The 15,669-nt window shown below is 36.9% G+C and overlaps 1 protein-coding gene across 1 annotated transcript in view; it reads right to left on the bottom strand.

Moving 5' to 3' along the window:
- IARS1 (isoleucyl-tRNA synthetase 1) overlaps window positions 1-15,669 on the bottom strand; it is a 107,504-nt gene that overhangs the window by 52,189 nt on the left and 39,646 nt on the right. The window contains exons 14-15 of the mRNA XM_074914018.1: window positions 15,467-15,565; window positions 4,097-4,223 (exon numbers count right to left, since the gene is read on the bottom strand). Coding sequence (XP_074770119.1) covers window positions 4,097-4,223; window positions 15,467-15,565 — 226 coding nt within the window. The remainder of the gene's footprint in view (window positions 1-4,096; window positions 4,224-15,466; window positions 15,566-15,669) is intronic.

Below are 15,669 nucleotides of genomic sequence, written 5' to 3'. Positions count from 1 at the left end.
GAGATCCAGTCCCACGTGCTATCAGTCCAATTTAGAATTGCCATGGGTAAAAAAATGTTTTTTGACAGATCTGACAGGGAAGGAGTTAAATGTACCGACATAAAGACAGTATAAGTAGGCTAGATGTTTTTCACATGAGATAACTTTCTAAGTTGCTCTTAGGATACAGTAAATCAGAGCACTGCCCACTTCCCATAGTTAGTCTTAAATCTATGCATATGTATACACACAGAAATTGTGACTAACAAAAAGGTTTTGGTGTATTTAATTCCAAAAAACTGTCATGAATTACAGAGAAGATAGAAACTCAGTCTGATTTGGTTTTTAAGCCATGATTTTCCTAGTCTGATTCAACTGCTGATCTGCATTACTAATCACCATCTTTTATTGTACTTTTGAAATGTAATTTTTTTCATTACTTTTCTATTTGTCTTATTTTTCTATAGCAAGTGAAGCATTACAATGACTATGATATTCAAATATAATAGTCTGCAGTTTGCATAGCAAACCACACCAGGGGATCGATCCCAGTTAAAAATATACCTTTGTCAACAAATTATTTTTAAGCCAGATCTGTTCTTCATTCACCATGTGACCCCATAAGCAATCATACAAGCTCAAGTGAGCAAGCAGCAGGCGCTTAGTTCAGCACCGCTGGCAGAAAAAAAGGTTTTAATAGCAGCATGGGTAAAAAATACCCTTGGATACACCAATTACTTCATCTTCACTAACTGTAATATTTGAACATACTTTCACTATGCTCTGGTTTAAGAGCTGCCCATTAGCTGTTGCTTTCTGAAGCAAGCATTTCAATACTTAAATGAAATTGAAAATATTGAATGCATCTGCAGAACTGCACCCAGCAGAACATATTCATAGAAGAAATAACCCCAAATCCACATGAAAAATCCAACAACCACCAGAGGAATGCAGATATCACCATAGTGAATAAGACTGCCTCTGTCCAAGTCAGGAGGACGGAGCTACTCTCTCCCAAGGGTAGCTCATTAGATACTTGAGGGCGAGAGAACAATACAGCAAGTGGATGCTAATCAAATCCAATCTCTCATTAAGCCACACCCACTTGTTTCTGCAAGAAACAAACTGGCTTATGCTTTCTAATTAAAGCTACTGCTTTGGATACCATTTATTCAACAGCAATGTCTACTTTAGTAGCTATCCCCTTCCCCTATTAGTCACTTGTGGTTGAAAAATTAAATGGAGGAGGAACATCAACTACAAACCCAGCTATATCAACATTTAATAACAAACAGCAAAAACTGAAATAAATAGGGTTGAACAGCTCCCAGTCCCAGCCTGTTTCAGCATCACTGAGACCTAATGTGAAAACAGAGGTCAAGGTTAAATACTTTTAACAAAATTAACATTAGCATTATATCCAGGATTATCCATGTAAATAAAAAAATAAAGCCATGCAGCAGTATTCATGGACCTCAATGTCCTGTGACATAGTTCTGCAGTCCCTATTAAATAAAAATGTTTGCTTGTATTGGTTTGTCATTTCAGCTGTTAAGCACATATAATCAAAGAATAAAGAGTGTTCATAGAAAGAAATACATCCACGTAGTGCATCAGTGTATCAGCAAGACATTCTGGGATCTTTAGAAAGCATTTTCTGAATAATAATCAGTAAAAGACACGAATGCTAAGGTCAGCTAAAAGTGGCACTCTTAATGCAACCTCAAAGCAGACCAGAAACAGACCTCAAGAAGTTCCCTCACCCTTCATGAGAACCCAGCCAGAGTCCTCTTGTTCCAAATCTGTTATGCAAGACCAAGAGCACCAAAACTACCAGAGGATTAACAGTTAACAGTGAGTGACAGGCAATGAAACAATCAGAATTTCTGTAACATCATTGAATACTTAATACTACCATTTGTATGCAAGTCCTATAAAATTAGCCTATGTCCGCTTTATCAACTTGGGTGCTATATTAAGGAATTTTATTATCTAATCCAAATGAGATGTGTTCCTCCACTGAGGAAATCATTGAGATTTGAAAGCTTAAAATGATCAACTGTCTGCAAAAATGTGGTAATAAACACAAGCTTTAGAATTTAACCTCCATTGTGTGTCTCTACCTGACAATTATGCTAAAATAAAGCTAAAAGAAAAGCTAAAAGAAGACTGTGGGAAACCAGATATTGATTTGTAATAAAATTCACTTTAATACCAATTAATTCACCTTACTGTATATTAAATAAGGAACTGTTATTACTTCTCCAGGATTTAATATGCACAGCATAATTGCATGCAACAAAATGTTCTTCTGAGAACAAGACATGAAGAGGAGGCTCTGCAATCTCACATGGCACTGGGCTGCAGTAAAATCGAAGGCAGGAAATTCTGAGTGCATGTTATTTCTATATGAGAGCAGGTGTCACTTAGTCCTTAAGTTCCACATCAGTTCCAATGGTATTTAGTTTTTAAGCTATATCCCACATGCATATAGAGTGAGTATTAAAAAAAAAAAAAAAAAAAAAATCTAGCTTGAAATTTAGCATGGTCCAGAAGCCATACTCTACTACTGAACCATGACATTCAGACTCTAGAGTAAACAGAAATGTATAACATCTATGGAAAAAATAATAGATCTGTCGGTATTTCTATCATTATTCAGAACACCAAGCCCTGAGGAATATTTGCAGCTAATTTCAAAGGAAAGGTCAATCTTCCAAGCTAGATACCGTATTATTATTAAAAACAAACATATCAAACCTTAAAAAGTGAAAAAACTGTACACAGAGGAATACAGACATGGAAAGACTGGACACAAAATGAAATATTATTAGAAGCAAGGAGTGGGAATAATGTAACCTTTACACAATCTTTTTCAGCTGTAAAATGAAGTCTTGAAATACTTTAGCTCAAAGTTTAGTCTGAAGACTGAAAGGTTATACCTAAAAATTTTGAATAGATGTTAAAAATTCACTGTTATATGAGAGACAGAAGCGTTTGGTTTGCCGGTAGTTTACAAACACACTCATAGCAGAAATAGAATTCAAATACCAAAGCTTTCTTAGATACTTAAATCGTAATTGCAAGGAGTAACTCCCTCCCTTCCCCAGTAGCTCCCTGCCTATCAGCAAGATTTCCAATGAAGAGGAAATTAAAAAATGCTTTATGGTGCGCATCTAAGCAATAGTGCAATTATAGACAATAAAATAATAATTTTCTGGCATGCGTTTTCCTATTTGAGATCTTTCACATCCAAAACGAAAACTAAAAACTTTTTCAAATCAAGGGAGATAAAAAACAAAGGCTTGGGATGCTGTCATCAGTATTCACCTTCCATAGACATCCTGATAGTGATTAGCATTTCCTGTTTCCAGCATGAGGAAGACTTATCATACATGTCTAATGGAACTAACCCACACAGAAAAAAAAATTATCTTCACAAACCATTTAAAAAACTTGGTGTTCTGACACTTAACAAACAGCAGTCATCAAAACTGTGTAAGCATTCACTTGTGCAGTTAGCTTTATGCTACCAACTGCAGGATACCTTACAACTTAAAAAACCTCATTTCTAGCATTCTCATTATACACTTCCATCACTCCACTAGATTCACATTTTTACAGTCAGTTACATTCACACTTGTAGCACTACAAATATATATTTTCACTGTTCTACTATGGTGGACTTGCTTTTACGCCTTCGGCAATTCATTTGGCTTGAAGTAACCGAGCATCAGAATTTCAAAAACAGACTGAAAAGACTGGGCAAGGAAGAGATTTCTTTTTTTACTCAGTTTTTCTCACTGCATTCATTATTTCCATTAGCTTTACCACCACTGAAAATTCTTCCAGGAAAGATAAGATTAATTCTAATATGAAAAACACGAAAAATTGCTCGCAGTTTTCAAGCAAAAGCAAAACAAATATGTATGGGCAAACAAATGCAAGCATACATATGCATGTATCTATCACCTATTATAGATATACATATACTGTTAAGACATATTAATAGAACTTAAGACCACAGCAGGCAAAGATACAACAGTCTATCAAATAAACAAGCAACATATACAGACAGGCTCTGCTGTCAACTGGAAGCCTTTGTTTACTTACTCACCTCTTCAAAATCATCACTGACCCACAAAGGGATGGGTGTTCCCCAGTACCGGTTTCTAGATATAGCCCAATCTCGTGCATCTTTAAGCCAGTTCCCAAAACGCTTCTCCCTCACAAAATCTGGAACCCTGTTCCAAAAATAAGAAAAGTATTCTCTTAATTGCTACATTCCACTTAAAAGAAAGCTAATAAGAATGTTTATATTTGATTTTATCCACAAAGCAAGTTAATTTCAGCACGTAGCATGACTTAGAGCACATTTGTATTGCTGCACTGGCCACTGCAAGGCCTATAGATCAAAGAAGAAACACCATTCCTTCTGCCTTTCTCTGATCTTCAAGTAAGCTATTAAAGTGAAAAATACCATGTTTAGTTTACTCTCAGATAACTCAGTAAAAAATGTGTGCAACATACGATAGATACATTAAGGATGAAACAATGTCCAAAAATCCTCAGGATAGTGGGTGGGTAACAATACTACTGTGCTGTGCTTTACGTACAGAAATAGCAGTTACTGATTTTGGTGCTGAATGAAATCACAAAGTTTCAAAAATCTAGAGTAATAGCATCAAAAGGCACCTTACATTTTGCATGAGAATGCAGGTATCTGCACATTACTTTTAGACTTTGAGAATAAAGAAATCCCAGGTTGGTATATCCTACCAAAAAAAAAACCTCTTCACACTATTGAGCATCTCCGCTTTTAGTTCTCAGATTAAAAAACAACCACCACCACCCCACCCCAAACAAAATAATCATATCAATTCCTGCTAAAAACTCCTTTTGTGCACTAAGAGGCTCTGTGATGTTAAAAACAAATTTTCACCATATGAGTGTTGTGGAGCAAAAAGGTTAACATCAGAATCTGATGCCTAGCAGGTTTCCTGGATAAATGGGCCTGATGCCTTGGTTAGGAACCAATAGTTTTCTCTTATGATGCAAACAAATAATTATATAGCAGATGAGGAAAAGCAACAGGTTTTGAGGTCAACAATATAAACCCCTTCATGCCTAAAGGTACATTTAAAAATGATGAAACTCAGATTAAACACACAGGAAGAATAATAATCTTAAGACAGTATCACAGATGCACAGAAGCTGTGAGTGAACAGCTAACAATAACCCAAATAACTCTAGAATTGAGTTATTGAGCAAAACATGGCAAGTTTTTCTGGGTTTGCTTTTTCAGTGTAACTAGAAGGGCTCTTCCCAAAGTATGAGGTGGATTTAGAGACCCAGCGTTTCTAAAGAAAGAAGCAGCCAAACTACAAAAAAAAAAATATACGGTCTCTTCTACCTTTTCTTTTTGATGATCTTGGTCCTCTATCAAATATTTTTAAAGAATAATTTTTAATCACAGATCAGCCCCAAGAGTAACAAGGATGAAAGAATCCTTTAATGGAAAAATTAGAAGACTGGATTCACATGACACACTAAGGTAGAACTTGGCCCAGCAGCAGATTTATGAAACAAGTGTGAGCATCCTTCAAAAATCTACTGATGAAAATGAAAGCTACTGTCTTTTAACAGTTTCATCCATGATGATGCCATGTGGAGATCTGAAGACTTTTTGACACTAATGCTGTCTCAGGTGGATAAAAACCACTGTTAAAAGACTCCCTAAATATCACCCTGCAGTTCCACAACTCCACTGGTTATTTCTAGATTCACTTTCAGCCGCAAAGTTATCTTCTGTAACATTTCTTAAACAAAAATGTAACACACAAAAAATTTAAACTCAGTGACCAGTATTTTACATGACATCTCTATCCCTGCTTTGAAATTTAGAAATGTATACAGGCTTTCACAGTTTGTTTTAGAGTGGGACACATTATTATTAAGTTTTTGTGGTGACCTTAAGAGACCCTCTCTCCAAACACAAATGGAAACTGTACAAAGATCATTAGCATTTACCTAACATTCCACTAATGTGGAAAACTTCTCTTTACATCACTCCTAAGCTAGTTTCCATTTTTCAGAAGTTGTTAGACACTGATTAGCTGAAATTATTAGTCCTGTTTAGCATAGCTAGAGGCTGAAACAATCCCCCAATTACATTAAAATACTGAGTTTTGTCTCTGCCTCCTCAAAACACGCATGAAAAATTAATTTTATCCCCAAAGTGGACATTAACCACAAAAATGTATGTGGTGTGATCTCTCTCTCTCTCTGAGCTATGAAAGCATGTAATTTACCTCTTCTGGTAAAATTGTCTGACCCTGCTGCCAGTTTTTAGTGGAACATAAAACACAAACCACTTCATCTACTATGAACCACATTTACAACAATGATTTATGGCTCTAGAGGTACAATACAGAAATAACACTGTCAGAGCCATCAAATAAAATAAAAAGAGCCTGTATCTCAAACCCATTTTGAGCCCATCACTCAAAGAAAGTATTACTTAAAACAATTGGTTCTTACCACCAGATGCTGCCCATCCATGCTACCCAGAGAGCAAACAGCAGATACAGCCTCCAGCTGGAAACAAGCTAGAGGAGATATCTGCAGCAAAGGACAGCCTTGCCAGTCACACAGTTCTTCAAGACTAGAGCCTACTTCTTTTATTTAGTCTCACTACATTTAGCTACAGATACCTCAGTCTGACACTTTTGACCTACCTAAATACCATAAGAAAAAAAAGAAGAAAAAAAAAACCAGAGGCACCTTCTATTTAAATATTTCACTAGGCTGGGAAGACAGAGTATTTGCAACAATGTTGTTACTAACACCTCTTCTCTTAGGTATTTTCTTGGTATACTTCTCTAGTTAAAATTTACTAAAGGTAATATCCTTCTACAGATATATATTATAAATGAAGGAAGCATTTTTTTACTCTTCCATCTACACAAAGCAGTGATTTCTTACATTTTCAAAAAGATTATTGGCTTTACACAAGTAAAGAGAGCAAGGGCATAAGGAATACCACCCTCTACTGAATCCTGCTCCCTTTTCACCTCTGCAGTAACTGAAGTAACTCAGCCTCACCGTGAGACTACGCTACACTGTGCTTAATCTATTGGCCCACAGTCTTCCTCACAATTCCCAGCTAGTCTTTCCATATGTATTCCCAAGTACATTGAAAAAAAAATTGTGACTTTGATAAGACTGTCATAAAACCATGAATCACTACTGATGCTGGTCCTCCGCCTTCAGGAAATTCGGGGCTGTGTTAAACACCGCTTGCTGAAACCCAAAAGCTGACAGTCCCCTGAAAGCCAATGGCTGCACAATTTGCCAAACACTGACCTCTGGGCACCAAAACTGTCCTCACAGCATGGATATTTATAGAATAATGGAATGAAGACAAAAACAAAAGCAAGGCCACCCACATAAATACTCCTATTGTACAATACAAAGATGCATGAGGAAAAGACCTTCCCCGTATGCCAATACACATGCTTTCCATGTTTAATGAGGTATCTGTAACAAACTCCCTTTCAGCTTGAAAGCACAAATTTCAGTTTTATCCTGGTGACAACTGAATTTGCTGTTGGGTATGACAAGCAAGGTGGTTAGTGCTACAGCCCGTTTAGAGCAACCCGCTGCTAATGGCACTGAACAGATGCAGATCTCAGAAAAAGTCAAGCTCCAGCATCAAACACTTCCACAGCGTTACAAGTGAAAGCAACAACTTCTCTCCTAACACAATCCTGCTGCAGCACCTAAAGCTGTGCTGTTAGAAACTCTTGGTATTTCTCAACTGGCCTACAATTTGTGTTCATTTTGACCTTCAAATTTCTCTGAGAAGTGACACAGATAGGATTTCATGCTTCTTTCTCAACCATTTAGCGAGGTTAAGGAGACTGCTGCCTCAGCAGGTCATGAAGCTCTTGATTCATTTGTGTAGAACAGTGTGGCATAATGGCTATTTCTACTTTCTTGGCACCCAGGATAGTGCACTAAAACTTGAGGATGCAGACATTTCAGCAGTTGAAAAGTTCAAGAAACTGAACTTCACAACACAAAGAAATAAATACTAATTTGTCAAACCATAAATTACAAAGATTTTGAATGAAAGTACATCAGTGTCAACCTGTCTGAATATTAATTTCTATCTTACTCTCCCAATAGCAAGACTCTATCATAACAAGTTAGAGATTATGAAAACTATTAATTAACCCCAAATTTGTATGGCCATTTTCTATTGTTTGTTCCTATTTTTGAAGCAGATTTGGGGTTTTGCTAAATTCTCTGCACAGTGAACTCCCACATCCTTTCTTGGTAGACACTCATTTTCTTAGTGTCTAAAATAAAAGTCCATTTGACAAGCAAAATAGCCCCACAACGAGCAAAACCAAATCCAGTCCTTTAACAACATTTATTAGCTTATCACAACATAAACTGCTTTTTTTTTCCTTCAAAGTCTATATACTACTCAGCATCCAAGCCACACAAGCAGGGCAGGCATGGATTTGAAAACAGTAAATTAGTGATCATCTTCAACCGCAGAGTATGAATGGGTGGCTGTAACAGTAAATTACCATGGCTGCTGAGCCAGTGATTTCTCATCACCAGTGAATACCCAAGGAACAGCATCCATTAAGATTAATGTATTTGCTTTCTGACTCTTTGTCTCCAGAAAAAAAATGTGCAGAACGTAAAAAAAAAAAAAATCTTAATTATTACATAATCCAGAAAGAAATTTATTAAAAGGATTAAGACATCTGTTCCTTTTCTGTACATATATTCTGAAGTATCTCTTGTACTCCTAACACAATTGCAAATAGTGAATTCAGCTTATTCCATTTCCAAGCTCAGATGTGCTCTGCATGACTCTGCAAGTTCGCTCACCTTGCCCTAGTCACAGGATACAGGAACTGTCTCAAAGCAGTACTGTCCCTCTTTTCTGTAAACACAGATTATCACTTCTGAATACTGCCACAGCAGAAGTCTCACGTATTTTATCATGAGTTGACCACTAAAAGCTGTTTAAGATGTTACACAAAAATTAATCCTTTCTCACTCTACATCATTCTTCTCGTCAGTTAATTTCATTCACGACATTCTTTGAAAAACAACAGCAGCTTTATGTATTGGGTAAGATCCACTTCATAATTACTAATTGAAGGAAGCTCTCATCTTATGAATTATTTGACAAACAGTCCCATAAGATTTACACTATAAACTTATAAACAAAACACTACCTTGAATAGTGTGAATTAGGAAATCTAATACCGGATTAACACACAGCACCTGATATGTTGGGTCCTGAGAAGATGGTCCCACGTGTATCCTCCCATTTGGCCAGCTGGTAACTTTTTATACAGCATCTGAAATCAGGAATCACTTATATGCGTGGAAAGGGGAAAGTTATTCTTCCAGAAGATAGCTGAGTTGTAACAGCAAAACCGAAGCTGATTAAGTAGTTATACTATGTCATTTAACTAAATATGTATGGATTTATTTAAATTCATAGCATAACAGCTGGTTTTGTTGTTTTAGGTGTAGAATTTGCTTTTCTTTTTACACATTAACCAACTCTTCGAAGACAAAGTCTTAAATTCCATTATGTTAATTTACTCTAATAACAAGCCTCCTTCAACATGCCCTCAAATTGATTTTTAATGGTTTTTAATTCAAGGAGATAAAATAAGCAACTATTCATGCCCTTTTGACACTTTAATTAGCACCAATCTATATCACGGACCTAATTAAACATCGGGGGAGGCAGGAGGGAGGAAAGGGGAAGAGAGAGGAAAGGTCAGCTGTTTGCAAAGCATGCAGAATTTCCACTGCAGCAGACTCTTTCTCCTCCTCAGTTCATGAAAGCTTATTAGAATGGTGCACAACCATATACCCCACACAAGTTCAGGTTGCCTCCACCAGTGCAAGAGAATTCTCTACTTACATGCAGCTTACATTTGCTAAATGAATAGTGCTTTCAATCATTTTGATATAGCAATGTTTTTCTTCACTCTTTTATTCTGGTTCCCATAGCAACAAACACTTTAGCGTGAGACTGCAATGCTGCTGCAGACTGCATCATAACCCTGCCGTCAGCAGTGTACAGCTGCTTGACAAGTCAAGATTAAGTGAAGCCGTAACCTCCAATTTTGTGATACACTCATATTAAAAAATCCTGATACATTTTATTTGTATGACCCAGACAACATGCTAGTTGCCATTAAAATTCTTAATCTGATCAATGACAGCAAAAACCCCTGCATCTTGAAGCCAGTGAGAAACAAGGCTTTCACTTTTCTTCTTTCTGCATAGTCTCCTTTGGAATATTCTAACATCTATAGGCACAAAGTACTTTTCTACAGCATTACTGCTTAGGATTAATTTCAATTTATATATATAAATATGTTTGCATTCCTGTAACAGTGGCAGACATTCAACATACTGCACATGCAGCTAGATTTATCAGCTGCCTAAGAGCACGGTACTACAACTTAGTGAACTGACATTTGGAGTCTTTCTTTAGGAAGCTGTTACTTATACCGAACAACAAGCTTTGATGACCATTCACTGGAACTGAAAAGATACCTGCTGTATTCATGACATAACTGGCAATCTCTGCTCAAGAGGCTTTGAGAGGAAACAGCAAAATTAGACCACAGCAAAATACAAGCCATCAAAATCAATCAGAACAAGCCTCAAAATTCACTTCTAATCCTCAACTATGTCTGAAAACAGACAGTAATAAAATTCTCTGACTTACATTGCTCTAAATTAGACAAACACAAGGCGAACCCTGCAGCAATTTTTTTCACCTCCTACTGTAGGCAATGACACTAGTTTGAATTTTTCCTCGGGAAATGTTGCCATCTAGTGACTGCACGTTACTATGCACCTCACAACCGCTACTAGAGAGACCTCATTTGTATTCACGTCTCCCGAGTAAGAGAAGTGTGATCGATGACTCAAAAAGAAGAGTTATTTGCATGGTCACATTAAAGAAAAAAAGTGGGGAAAATTCACCCCCCTCAAAATGCTTTGGAAACTACCGAGCTGAAATTTATTTCTTAATGCTAACAAAGTGGGAAATATATCCTATGGGACATCATTTAAAAAAAGGAGGAAAACAAAGGGCTCAATTGATTTTCCTCATTATGCTACAATTCTGTCATGACTTAAAAGTCTGTTGCCCCTGCTACAGACTCATAATTTTTGTGCAGATGAGAAATCTAAGTTTAGTAGAACAAACATTAGCATTCTATGGCAGAAAGGCTCTACAATCCATCATCTGCACACCCTACCAGCCTTAGGGTTTATGATACAAGATCGGCATCACCTGTGATCAAATCACACCTTCCAAAAGGTGGGAGACAGTTTGTTGTTCAGCAAAGGCAGCTGCTGGTTGAAGATTAGAAAGACCAAGATCAAAAGCTCCTCCAAATATTGATGTCTGACTGACACATGTGAAAACACTTGGTCTTGGAGTGCTCATGCAGGAACGGCAGGAAATGTGTGCAAAATTCACACTTTGTAAACCAGGAAATTCACTTCTAGAAAAAAAAAAAGCCTATCAGGTGCGTTCTGTGTGGTATTTTGAACAAGAACTAACAGTTTAAATGATGAAAGTCCAAAAAAGGATACTTTCAACTAAGGACCTATATATCGAAGCTCTTTAGTACAACGCTTTAATTTTTCAGTGCCAAGAAAATGCAAGAACAAAAGGCTTGGCTTCTTTCAAGTCCCTTACTGTCTTCCATCACTGCTTTCCTTCCACAGATGCTTGTTTTTCTACTATATCTAGTGCTGTACATCTTATGCAAACAACGTCAGAAGTGCGCAATAGTCTCTAACACTAGCAACTTGTCAACAGTTAAAGTAAATCTTTCAGGAGTTACTGAAGTAGAACTTTAAGTGAGGGAGGTTTAAAAAGAAAAGAGTTCAAAGCTGATATTTAAATACAAACTACACAGTCTACAAAACCTTTTCTAACAGCCTGCAAGTGTTAAAATGCTACAGACACTGCCAGAAGAGTGAGCTACAACAGTTTAGAAATATATGTATAAATCACACTCATTTACCCTTTACAGTAATTTATAAATTTGTAATTTATACCAACTCTGAACTCTGTGATGACAGGAATTAGTCCTATATTATGCAAGACAACCTAAGGTGACACGGTTTAGTTGCTTGTCTGTGGTTACACAGGAAACCCTCTTCCAACAAATCATAAGATGATAGTTACAACAATTAAGGCTGAAATCCAGACCACCTGCACCAGGGACCCAGCTGTGGTGCTGCATCTGGCTCTTCATATCAATGGAACAGGAAAACCAAGGTCTGACAACCCCAAATTCTGCAGCAGCCAAATTTGCCCCTCTATCTCAGGAATCACAGTAGTAGGTTGTCTGAACATGAAATACAAGATACTGTTCTTTTTTATTTTATTTTTTTTTAAATGTCTTCTGACGGTTGTGTGGTAAACATTCAGTATGAGATCTTGGAGGCTGTGTTTCAGTCTTTACTCTTAAATACTGTTCCAATTCTGCATTTCCAGCAACATCCAGCAGAAGTTACTTTCCACTCCAATCAGAGTAAGATTGGGAGAAAGAAAAGAGGGGGGTTTTGGTTTCTGATTTTACAAAAATGCTGGCGCATGATTGTAATCATTTTTGAAAGCTACAGTTAAGTTCATTTTGAAAAATGAAGATACAGTTGCTGGCTTTAATAAATTTTGAGTAACTATGGTTTGATCAGTAGGCTAATTCATTAGAAAACTAATTAGAAATGCAATCAAATTTTGCAAAGTTTGTCCAACTATGTTTAATACACTTCATCAAAAAGGGTATCTATAAAGAGTGCAGCTATTCTTAAGGGACAATACACCTATCAGTCATTCATAGGAATAAAAAAAAGCAACACAGTCAAACTCATTTTGCAAAGGTTAATATAGTCTGAAAAACATTTATCCCCAATTTTCTCATTTTCAGGACATGCTGAAGCCCCAGAGAGTCCAAAAAGATATTTTTAAAAAGCTAGGCGTTATTTCTGTGACACTTTCAGAGATCAAGTCTATTCAAAAGCAAAAAAAAGTAGGTTTTGCGAAGGATGGAGTTCCCAAAATTTAAATAAATTAATATTGAAGAAGGGTAGCATTCTCAACTCCAACTTAAGAAGTTACATCCCAAGTAAAACTGACATCAGTGCAGAATACAGAAAGAAAGCCTTAAAAGTAAAACCTTTTCCTTTTAAAAGGTTAGATTTAAAGCCATCTTTACATAACAGAAGCCATCTTTTTGCAACAAAGGCCATCAAGTATTCAGACTAGTAATTACAAAATCACACTCTGGAAATGTGTATTAATATTATTTTATTAATAACTTAGAGATAATACATCTCTACTTGTAGCCATAGTCCCTACAGAAAGATTCTCAACACCTCTAAGACCGTACTGTTTTGAGAGAAGTCCTGAGGAATCAGTTTTATGTTCAGTTACACAATTAATGTTGAGACTCAAGAATTGCCTAAAGGACAAACAGTTTCATTCCAACCATGTTGACTGTCGCCAATTAATACAATCGCCTGGTCTTCCCACACCACCTTTGCACCAGCAGCTCTCACATTTGGTTCCACTTTTATCCCCACTACTCAACACTTACAAAAAGCAGCATTTCAAACCCGAATATGTAGATGAGGTAGGGTTCAAACAGCTTACTAATTGTTACTGATCGTTCCTGGATGAGTGGAGGTCACTTAGCAGTTCTTCCTGAAGCTTTGCTTCTGGAAAATCAAAACTATCTCAACCATTCAAACACTTCCTTAATAGGATCACTACATTTTTCTTATGTTCATGTGAAAATTAAGTATGCAGGTCTACTGTCAGTCATCAAAACAGTAAAAGCATCTTGAGATGGCTAATTAAAGCTAAGAACAAACACTTTCACCCCCTCTCCAGCTTATTTTTCCCCAAAAGAAGGATCACAGTATGTTCTGTTATGGAAAACAGAAAGCAACACTTACTAATCTATAAAGTCTTCTTACATATCCAGACTGGGCAAGTGCTTATTGGCAAGCCAACACTGCAGCGTTTTTGAACGGTCTGTATCATGGATCCCTAACTTTTTCCACATATTTCAATATTTACAGTGCTTGTACCACGTAAGCAGTTATGCAAAAGCTGCTCATGGAGAATTTAATTACTAACTACTGTCCAGGAAAAAACGCAGCGTAAGCTGTATTTGTTCACTGGAAGTTGAGTCACCTTCTTTAACATCATCTCAGTTGCTGAGCAGAGGCACACAGTGTGGAATCCCACCTCTCCTGGAGTCCTCATACAGAACAACTGAAACAGCACACAGTACAACTGAATGAGGCTTTCACCTCTGCATTTTCACCACCTGGTCTCAACTCCCCAGGTACAAGTTATTAATGAGAAAAGGGGAAATAAAGGTTATGGAGGTGGAGGAGATAGGGTCCTTTTGTAACTAACACACCATAAACCCATGACTGATTTACAAAATAGCTACCATCACCAACAGTTCCCTCTTCCTGCTAATTTAATAGTGTACTGAAACAATTTAAAACTTATTTGTTGTTTTCTAAAATAAATTTCACACAAATATTTTTCACAATTTGTATATACATGTAATTTTTGCCGTTAGTAGAAAATTTTTATTTAAACCTCTGAAACTGAGCTTACTTACAACTATTACCCCAGCTACACCAGCTAGGTTGGTATTTTTGTGCATGCTTTGCAGGGAGCGTGGGTCAGGGTGGGGGTGTTGGTCTTTTTCATCAAATGCACCTATGACAAAGTAATCTACCTTATCTGTAATAACTAGATGAAAAGAAAAAAGACCTTATTGTCTAAAAATTTATTTGGAACAATATATATCCAGTGTTTAGCTGCCTAAATTATTCTTTCTAGCGGACCCTTCTGGGAGGCTTAACTGTGCGCTTCCATGCTTCTGCATGTTCATTTTGCCCTTGCAGTTTCTCTCATGCTGAATTGCTTAGGATGGTGTAACATGATTTGATGATACTTTTAATGATCCTGCAATGTATCTGACTGTAAATTATTAGTATGTATTCAACCTTACTTACACCCTAAGATATATTTCTCACTGGGGTTTTACACAAGCAAAGAATGCCTTCTCAACACAAGAAAGCAGTGTGCAAACATGTTCAAGCACTGGGATGATAGGCAGTTAAGCAGGTTATATCTGCTTACGCCAGGAAAACTATCCCATTGCTCTACCAGTTGGAGGCACATTTGTGAAACCTGAGATAAAACACTTCAAAACTGGTGATCAGCCCCACTCCAGTAACATTGGCTCAGAAAGACAGAATGGAAATACAACATTAAGTTAGCACACTAGAAGTGAAACAGAGCTTTGTAGAGTTCCAGCACACACACCCCTACACATCCAACCCTGGGCAAAGAAAAAAATATATATGCAGGAGGCATTACCAGTAGCATTGGGCATTATTCTCTAGGAGCTTCTCCACCATATGCTCCACTCTTACAAACCAGCTTGGCACAGCTTTGTATATCAATGGAGTATCTGACCTGTAGAGGGAAGGAAGCAAAACAAAAAACATTTTCAGTGCTACATTATTTATAAAAGTACTCTGTAAAATGTATTTTTGAACACCATAGTTCCCTTTCCACAG

Source organism: Athene noctua, chromosome 10, assembly GCF_965140245.1.
Source record: "Athene noctua chromosome 10, bAthNoc1.hap1.1, whole genome shotgun sequence".
In the NCBI taxonomy this organism is placed as follows: domain Eukaryota; kingdom Metazoa; phylum Chordata; class Aves; order Strigiformes; family Strigidae; genus Athene; species Athene noctua.
Note: the sequence above shows the minus strand (reverse complement) of the source record. Positions and strands in the feature narration are given on the sequence as shown.